Source organism: Salvelinus alpinus, chromosome 16 (genome assembly GCF_045679555.1).
Source record: "Salvelinus alpinus chromosome 16, SLU_Salpinus.1, whole genome shotgun sequence".
In the NCBI taxonomy this organism is placed as follows: domain Eukaryota; kingdom Metazoa; phylum Chordata; class Actinopteri; order Salmoniformes; family Salmonidae; genus Salvelinus; species Salvelinus alpinus.
Window position 1 is genome coordinate 16,644,642 of NC_092101.1, and position 9,558 is coordinate 16,654,199.

The 9,558-nt window shown below is 46.4% G+C and overlaps 1 protein-coding gene across 1 annotated transcript; it reads right to left on the reverse strand.

Moving 5' to 3' along the window:
* Window positions 1–26: 26 nt before the first annotated feature.
* Window positions 27–5,783, reverse strand: LOC139540964 (Rieske domain-containing protein). The gene is made up of 3 exons (XM_071345053.1): window positions 5,403–5,783; window positions 4,791–4,906; window positions 27–2,105 (listed from the first exon to the last, which is right to left on the reverse strand). The coding sequence occupies exons 1-3, from the start codon at window positions 5,584–5,586 to the stop codon at window positions 2,007–2,009; spliced, it is 399 nt and encodes a 132-aa protein (XP_071201154.1). The 5' UTR covers window positions 5,587–5,783; the 3' UTR covers window positions 27–2,006.
* Between the last annotated feature and the right edge of the window lie 3,775 nt (window positions 5,784–9,558).

The following is a 9,558-nucleotide window of genomic DNA, read 5'->3' on the forward strand; positions in this document are numbered from 1 at the left end:
TTGATACATTTGATATGTATTAATGATCGCGCTGGAAACATATTTTATTTTGAAAAAAGTCATCAGCAAAAGGACATATTCCATTTTACTGTAGTACTAAGACATGACGTACCGTGAGATTAAATTGAAATAAAACACAAAATGAAGGGATAACTTAGTTTGCATAATTCATAACATCCACATCAATAACAAGACAGTCATAACAATGAATATAAAATGGTATGAAAAACCATATAAGCAGTTTAATGACAGGCATATACATTTGAAACAGTAGCAAAAAAAGTAAACATAGAGCTTTGCATATGAGAGACAAACATTATGTAAAAGCCTACATTGCAAAGTTCTGACATCAACGATGGGTACTCTAATGTCTAAGGACAACTTGTGAATGCAATCCAATCCAATAAACAGATTATTCGGAAATGTCTGGATCCACAAAATGTGAAAACCACTCTTGGACTGTGCACGCCAGACCCAGTAGAAGGTGATTGTTTTACCAAAACACACAATTGTCAGTGAATATTACCCCTCAGGTGATGAATAATTAAACACGAGGCACAGGTCCTATGCACACAGCACTTGACACCAATGGAAATATTATTGTAAAAAGTCGCACAACAGGGGAGGCTATGAGGGAAAACTAGAATGGCAAGCCACACTTTTACTGACACCTTTTTGGCAATCTCTGTAATGTCAGAGTGAGAACATGTAGTGGATAGAAGATGTAGTGAATGTTGTTGCCAGTGTAGGCGAAGAGGAGGCATAAAAAACACAAGTAGCTACAATAACACATTTCTCTTGACTGAATAGTGCATTTCAGTCCTGAGTCTGCTCTGAAGCCTGTTGACCAGTCTTCCCTTTGCCATTGCGTCAGTAGGGAAGAACACGTCTGTGCATCGGCCAAAGGGGAAATGCTGACAGGGCTTTAATAAATACTTATTACTGGACCATAACCAGTAATAATTACAGGACCCTTCATGTGTGTTCCCTTGGATCTCAGCTAGGTACTACAAATGGCAGGCACCAGTTTAGGTGGATGTCATATAGCTGAGCTGTGGTTTCTATTCTCTCTCTGGGCTAATGCAGGGATCACTTTATTCCATTCAAAACCTCACCACTCAGCAACATGAATAGATGTTTTACTGTGGCTGTAACTTTACAGTAGCTATTAATAGCTTCAATTATCATTCACCGGAGGTGAACCAAATGCATTGACGGAATGTATGTGAGGTCAGATACTGGGCAGTGTTTAGGCTGTTGTTATATGTTCGCTGTTAAACGGTTGAGGTAAAATAATGAAAAGCTTTGCATATAAGGGCATTTCAAATTTGGGACCATGTTTTGAACCTCAATTACATCACATCAGTTCCAGTAATTATACTCTTGCACCTTACAGTAATGCATTTTAAAGGTGTGAAGATGGGCTGTTGACACTTCTCTACTAAAATGATCTATATTCCCAGTAGTCCCTAAAGCACCAGTCAGATATACATATTGGACATATCATTTAGAACATAGAATATTTGTAAACCTCCACAGATTTCATAAGAGCCAGTTACAGTGAGGATTTGTGATATATTGAGGGAGGGAAGAATGAAAATGTACTTAAGTTGAGCAGTGGCTAATACATAATGTCTGTTGAATGTCTGATCGGTAATCAAGATCAGCAGTGGCCCTTCAACCTCTTCTCTATTTCACTGCCAGCGGATGGCTAACGTCCCAGTGTCTCCGACAACAAAAACCTCAAACAAAAAGATGATGTCATATCTCTTCCCTTCAGACGATCCTCTTGATAATGACCCAGAGTACAACATTGCCAGATCCGAGTGGAAAAAGGTCTGTGATGATCATATAAGGCAAGGAATGCCTCAGATGGCTTGGGTTTGTCGAATAAATCTCAAAGAATTGCCAGGATCGCTACAGGCCATTCCATATGGATTGCCCAGGATTGCTACAGGCCATTCCATATGGATTGCCCAGGCTTACAACAGGTTTTAGGCAGCAGTTCAGCTCTTCTTGCTCGATGGGAAGGTCTGTAATGAGAGAGGGCTTGCGTGCTTCACATACACACTGCCATCCTCCAATTTGACTTTGTACACTTGTTGCTAAAACAGATAAACACATAAAACAAGGACATGTGACGGCTGGAAAAACTGAAAACAAACAAAACACCTTGACTGTGAGCTTTACCATGAGCAGAGAGCACACTCAAGGCAGAACGTGTCACAACACTCAATATTGCTGTCACACTTGCTAGTGTAGCCTGGGCCAATTTTGTTTTCCACACACTGCACTGATTAGGAATACACATTTTGAAATGTTGAGCAAGTCAACACAAGAACATACCAACACAGAGCTACTGGCGTTTTAAAAGGCAACAGACATGCAGTCAGACCACCACTGTGAGTGGTTCCAACATCCAAGAAACCCCCAAACACCTCATCTGACAGCTATGTTAACTTTGGACATTGGATCATTAACCCCATTGTAATTGTAACAAATTAATTTATAACATTCACAGGCAATTTCATCCTTGTTTTTTCTCCTGCATGGAATTATAAAGACAAAAAAAATTGCTTGTATTTCCAGCAATTAATTGACATGAAGGGGTGGTGAGAAATTGATTGAAAAAGTGACGTCCCTTTTGGAACATTATAGGAAACGCAGAACTTTGCCTCCCTCCTTGAATGAATCATTGACCAGGATGGTGACCGTGAAAATCTCTCCGTCACCACTTTCTCCTATCCATTCATGGGGCGGCAGGGTAGCCTAGTGGTTAGAGCGTTGGACTAGTAACTAGTAGACTAGTAACCGAAAGGTTGCAAGTTCGTAATCCCCGAATCCTCGTTCTGCCCTTGAACAGGCAGTTAACCCACTGTTCCTAGGCCGTCATTGAAAATAAGAATTTGTTCTTAACTGACTTGCCTAGTTAAATAAAGGTTAAATAAAAAAATGTAAATGCCAACTGAATTTCAAGGAGGGAGGGAAGGGAGACTATTGTTGTCATGGATCGGGTGCCATATAATAGGCTAAGCACATACAGTGAGGGAAAAAAGTATTTGATCCCCTGCTGATTTTGTACGTTTGCCCACTGACAAAGAAATGATCAGTCTATAATTTTAATGGTAGGTTTATTTGAACAGTGAGAGACAGAATATCAACAAAAAAATCCAGAAAAACGCATGTCAAAAATGTTATGAATTGATTTGCATTTTAATGAGGGAAATAAGTATTTGACCCCTCTGCAAAACATGACTTAGTACTTGGTGGCAAAACCCTTGTTGGCAATCACAGAGGTCAGACGTTTCTTGTAGTTGGCCACCAGGTTTGCACACATCTCAGGAGGGATTTTGTCCCACTCCTCTTTGCAGATCTTCTTCAAGTCATTAAGGTTTCGAGGCTGACGTTTGGCAACTCGAACCTTCAGCTCCCTCCACAGATTTTCTATGGGATTAAGGTCTGGAGACTGGCTAGGCCACTCCAGGACCTTAATGTGCTTCTTCTTGAGCCACTCCTTTGTTGCCTTGGCCGTGTGTTTTGGGTCATTGTCATGCTGGAATACCCATCCACGACCCATTTTCAATACCCTGGCTGAGGGAAGGAGGTTTTCACCCAAGATTTGACGGTACATGGCCCCGTCCATCGTCCCTTTGATGCGGTGAAGTTGTCCTGTCCCTTTAGCAGAAAAACACCCCCAAAGCATAATGTTTCCACCTCCATGTTTGACGGTGGGGATGGTTTCTTGGGGTCATAGGCAGCATTCCTCCTCCTCCAAACACGGCAAGTTGGGTTGATGCCAAAGAACTCCATTTTGGTCTCATCTGACCACAACACGTTCACCCAGTTGTCCTCTGAATCATTCAGATGTTCATTGGCAAACTTCAGACGGGCATGTATATGTGCTTTCTTGAGCAGGGGGACCTTGCGGGCGCTGCAGGATTTCAGTCCTTCACGGCATAGTGTGTTACCAATTGTTTTCTTGATGACTATGGTCCCAGCTGCCTTGAGATCATTGACAAGATCCTCCTGTGTAGTTCTGGGCTGATTCCTCACCGTTCTCATGATCATTGCAACTCCACGAGGTGAGATCTTGCATGGAGCCCCAGGCTGAGGGAGATTGACAGTTCTTTTGTGTTTCTTCCATTTGCGAATAATCACAGAAACTGTTGTCACCTTCTCACCAAGCTGCTTGGCGATGGTCTTGTAGCCCATTCCAGCCTTGTGTAGGTCTACAATCTTGTCCCTGACATCCTTGGAGAGCTCTTTGGTCTTGGCCATGGTGGAGAGTTTGGAATCTGATTGATTGATTGCTTCTGTGGACAGGTATCTTTTATACAGGTAAGAAACTGAGATTAGGAGCACTCCCTTTAAGAGTGTGCTCCTAATCTCCGTTCGTTACCTGTATGAAAGACACCTGGGAGCCAGAAATCTTTTTTGATTGAGAAGGGGTCAAATACTTATTTCCCTCATTAAAATGCAAATCAATTTATAACATTTTTGACATGCATTTTTCTGGATATTTTTGTTGTTATTCTGTCTCTCACTGTTCAAATAAACCTACCATTAAAATTATAGACTGATAATTTCTTTGTCAGTGGGCAAACGTACAAAATCAGCAGGGGATCAAATACTTTTTTCCCTCACTGTAGGCTGCAGATCTTGGTCAAGGCTTAGAGAAGTTTGCAACTGCGGTGAAGTTTGTTTCATTTTGAGTTTAATTGCATAGCATTCTGGGTTTGTAGAAGTGTAGGTTGGTTTATTGGTTTGTCTATATTAGTTGGTAGACTCACCTGTAAACCAGTCCCTGATTGTCCTGTCCTGAGGTTAAAGTCATAGTCATGCCAGGGGCAGAAGACCTGCAGAAGACCATCTGCATCCTCAATGTCTCCATCGCACAGCGGACCACCTGTCAAAGACAGCACACTACATGAATAACACTTTCCTCTGGAAATCGATTCATGTGATCTGATGTCATACTTCATTTCGTTGAAGAGCAATATTATCAAAGAGAGTTTAACTCCAGAAATGTTGACATTACTGGAAAGAAGGCGAGTTGAAATGCAATACAGTATAACATCTACATGCAGTCTACTTGTTTTGTCTGGCCTTTTGATACACTCATTTAACTCATTCCATAACATAAATCATGCTTATGAGTGAGCACTTGCCTTCCATGCATTTTTCGACTCTTTCAGTATCTTACCATGTTATACCCAAAATGACTGTACCAGTTTTAATCTATTTCCTACGAAAACAGTTTATTCGTGTTTTTGTTATTCATAGCTTCAAAAAAGTATGATATGCATATGGCTAGTGATTTCTATAGAATTTCAGCGCATTGTGTCTAGCCTATAGCTCTGAGATATAGCGAGTGGAACGTAAAGTGAGGCATATGTGGTTACCCGAGTGAGCGCAGCGAGCATCCATGGCGAAGAATTCCCCTTTCACGTAGAACAGGCAAACATCGGAGCCGTAGCCGAGGGAGGAGTGCATCAAACGGCACTGCTTCTTGGAAAGCTCAGAGGCTGGGCCTATTAGCCTCCATGAAACGCTACTCGCACTTTCCTCTTCATTCCCAGACGCCATTTAAATAAATTGGGAATATCCGTTATTTGCGCTACTCGTTATAAAGTCCCTTTACCGCCTACTGACTGCGCATTTTAGAATTTACTGTTTTATGTGAGAATATTCAATAACATAAAACTAACTGGCATCGGGATCCGGTAGTCTTGTCATGTCATCCGCGTTCATCAGTACATTAGAACAGCCTATGATTTCAAGACGCAGGTCAAGCGATTGGCCAGAGATGACAGATTATTTTTAATTGGGTCAACTGAATGTCAGGTTATTTATTTTTTGCACACCTGTTTAGTAAGCCTAATACATGTTTAAAAAAGGCATTCGATTTTAATCAGACTGCCATAGGTTACTATATGTTTTGTGCAAAACAGTATTTAAATGTTTTATTTTTGGGGGCTTCTGGGGTCATATAGCATATGATAGCAAAATATGTAGAATTGCAGGACATTTGCTTTAAAATGCCAAATTTCCCTTTCAGCCTCATGGTAAATGTGTAGAATAGCAGGAACTTAGCATGATGTGAGCTATAAAACAGCAAATTGTTATCTCTGACCAATGACTAAAAGTGTAGAATTGCAGGAAATTAGCTTTAAAACTGCAACATTTTCTCATAACCTCATGACAAAATGTGTAGAAGCTGCAATCTCATGGTATCATGTTTCAGGTAAAACCCAGATGCAGACAACGTCGAAGTAACACCAGATTATTAATCGAACAGGAGCAGGCAAAAGGCAGGTCCAAGGCAGGCAGGCTCAGGGCCAGGGCGGACAAAGGTCAGTAATCCAGAAAGGTGGGGCAAAGGTACAGGACGGCAGGCACGCTCAGGGTCAGGGCAGGCACGCTCAGGGTCAGGGCAGGCACGCTCAGGGTCAGGGCAGGCACGCTCAGGGTCAGGGCAGGCAGAATGGTCAACACCGGGAAAACTAGGAAACAGGAACAATCGAGAGACAGGAGCAGAGGGGAAAACGCTGGTAAGATTGACGAAACAAAAGAACTGGCAACAGACAAACAGAGAACACAGGTATAAATACACAGGGGAAAATGGGGAAGATGGGCAACACCTGGAGGGGGGTGGAGACAATCACAAAGACAAGTGAAACAGATCAGGGTATGACACCTGGACTTCCTGACGGGCCGCCCCCCAGGTGGCGAAGGTAGAAACAACACCTCCACTACGCTGATCCTCAACAGAAGAACCCCACAAGGGTGTGTGCTCAGCCCCCTCCTGTACTCCCTGTTCACCCATGACAGCGTGGCCACACATGCCTCCAACTCACTCATCAAGTTTGCAGACGACACAACAGTAGTAGGCCTGATTACCAAGCAGACAACAGTAGTAGCCCTGATTACCAAGCAGACGACACAACAGTAGTAGGCCTGATTACCAACAATGACGAGACTGTAACAGTCCTGACCTGTTTTATGTTGTTTTTATGTGTTTATGGTCAGGGCATGTGTTTTGGGTGGGCAGTCTATGTTATTCGTTTCTATGTTGGTTTTGGTTTGCCTGGTATGGCTCTTGATTAGAGGCAGGTGGTTTGCGTTTTCCTCTAATCAAGAGTCATATTTAGGTAGGGCATTCTCACTGTTTGTTTGTGGGTGATTGTCTCCTATGTCTGTATGTATGTTCGTACCACATGGGACTGTAGCGTTTGTTTGTTTCGTTTCGATGTCGTCCGTTTCCTGTACGTAAGTTTATGTTTAGTTATGTAAGTTTATGTTCAGGTTTCGTTCAACGTCGTTTTCTTGTTTTGTAGTTTGAAAGTGTTTTGTTTCGTTTCGTGTTGCCATCATCGTTGTTAAATAAAGATGGCTTATTTCCCAAAAGCCTGCGTTTTGGTCTGAAGATCCTTCTCTCCTCACCTCTTCCGAGGATGAGGAGAGCGTCACCCGTTACAGAATCACCCACCAACACGCTAAGACCAAGCGGCAAGGGAAAACGAAACGGAGTAAGGGACAGGAGAGAAAGGAGCAATGGACATGGGACGATGTTTTGGATGGAAAGGGTTGCTACACTTGGGAGGAGATCCTGGCTGGGAGGGATCGCCTCCCATGGGAACAGGTGGAGGCATTGAGGAGAGCAGAGGCTACCTGGGAGAGGAACCGGAGCTATGAGGGAACGCGTCTGGCACGGAAGCCAAAAAAGCCCGTGAGTAATTCCCAAAAATTTCTTGGGGGGGGGCTAGGAGATAGTGGGCCAAGGGCAGGTAGGAGACCTGCGCCCACTTCCCAGGCTTACCGTGGAGAGCGGGAGTACGGGCAGGCGCCGTGTTACGCAGTAGAGCGCACGGTGTCTCCTGTACGAGTGCATAGCCCAGTGCAGGTTATTCCACCTCCCCGCACTGGTAGGGCTAGATTGGGTATTGAGCCAGGTGTCATGAGGCCGGCTCAACGCGTCTGGTCTCCAGTGCGTCTCCTCGGGCCGGCATACATGGCACCTGCCTTACGCATGGTTTCCCCGGTTCGCCTACATAGCCCGGTGCGGGTTATTCCACCTCCCCGCACTGGTCGGGCAACCGGGGGTATTCAACCAGGTAAGGTTGGGCAAGCTCAATGCTCAAGAGTGCCAGTACGCCTCCACGGTCCGGTATTTCCGGCGCCACCTCCCCGCCCCAGCCTAGTACCTACAGTGCCTACATTACGCACTAGGCTACCAGTGCATTTCCAGAGCCCTGTTCCTCCTCCACGCACTCTCCCTGTAGTGCGTGTATCTAGCCCGGTGCCTCCAGTTCCGGGTCCACGCACTAAGCTACCTGTGCGTCTCCAGAGCCCTGAACCCACTGTATCTTCTCCCCCTACTAATCCTGATGTGCTTGTCCTCAGCCCGGTGTCACCAGTGCCGGTACCACGCATCAGGGATAGAGTAGGCTTTGAGAATACAGTGTGCCCTGTTCCTGCTCTCCGCACTAGTAGGAAGGTGCTTATCATTAGCACGGTGCCTCCAGTTCCGGCACCACGCACCAGGTCTACAGTGCGCCGTATCCGGCCAGAGCCATCCGTCTCCCCAGCGCCATCTGAGCCATCCGTCTCCCCAGCGCCATCTGAGCCATCCGTCTCCCCAGCGCCATCTGAGCCATCCGTCTCCCCAGCGCCATCTGAGCCATCCGTCTCCCCAGCGCCATCTGAGCCATCCGTCTCCCCAGCGCCATCTGAGCCATCCGTCTGCCAGGAGCCTGCAAAGCCGCCCGTCTGCCATGAGCCTGCAAAGCCGCCCGTCTGCCATGAGCCTACAGAGCCATCCGCCAGACAGGAGCCGCTAGAGCCGTCAGCCAGACAGGAGCCGCTAGAGCCGCCCGCCAGACAGGATCTGCCAGAGCCGCCAACTAGACAGGATCTGCCAGAGCCGCCAACCAGACAGGATCTGCCAGAGCCGCCAACCAGACAGGATCTGCCAGAGCCGCCAACCAGACAGGATCTGCCAGAGCCGCCAACCAGACAGGATCTGCCAGAGCCGCCAACCAGACAGGATCTGCCAGAGCCGCCAATCAGACAGGATCTGCCAGAGCCGCCAGCGAGCCATGAGCAGCCAGAGCCGCCAGCGAGCCATGAGCAGCCAGAGCCGCCAGCGAGCCATGAGCAGCCAGAGCCGTCAGAGCGCCATGAGCAGCCAGAGCCGTCAGAGCGCCATGAGCAGCCAGAGCCGTCAGAGCGCCATGAGCAGCCAGAGCCGTCAGAGCGCCATGAGCAGCCAGAGCCGTCAGAGCGCCATGAGCAGCCAGAGCCGTCAGAGCGCCATGAGCAGCCAGAGCCGTCAGAGCGCCATGAGCGTCGAGAGCCGTCAGCCTGCCATGAGCGTCGAGAGCCGTCAGCCTGCCATGAGCGTCGAGAGTCGTCAGTCAGCCATGAGCTGCCCTTCAGCCTGAAAAGGCTAGATACCCAGAACTGCCCATCAGTCCAGAGCTGTCTCTCTGTCCGGAGCTGCCTTTCAGTCCGGAGTTGCCCCTCTATCCTGATCTCCCTCTCTATCTTTATCTACTT

What these genes read in the sequence shown, in the direction of transcription:
- LOC139540964 (XM_071345053.1), bottom strand. Translation starts at nt 5,586, where the DNA reads ATGGCGTCTGGGAATGAAGAGGAAAGTGCGAGTAGCGTTTCATGGAGG. An exon ending in TGCTCGCTGCGCTCACTCGG is followed by an intron (nt 4,907 to 5,402) that starts GTAACCACATAT and finishes TGTCTTTGACAG; the next exon opens with GTGGTCCGCTGTGCGATGGA. An exon ending in AATCAGGGACTGGTTTACAG is followed by an intron (nt 2,106 to 4,790) that starts GTGAGTCTACCA and finishes TATCTGTTTTAG; the next exon opens with CAACAAGTGTACAAAGTCAA.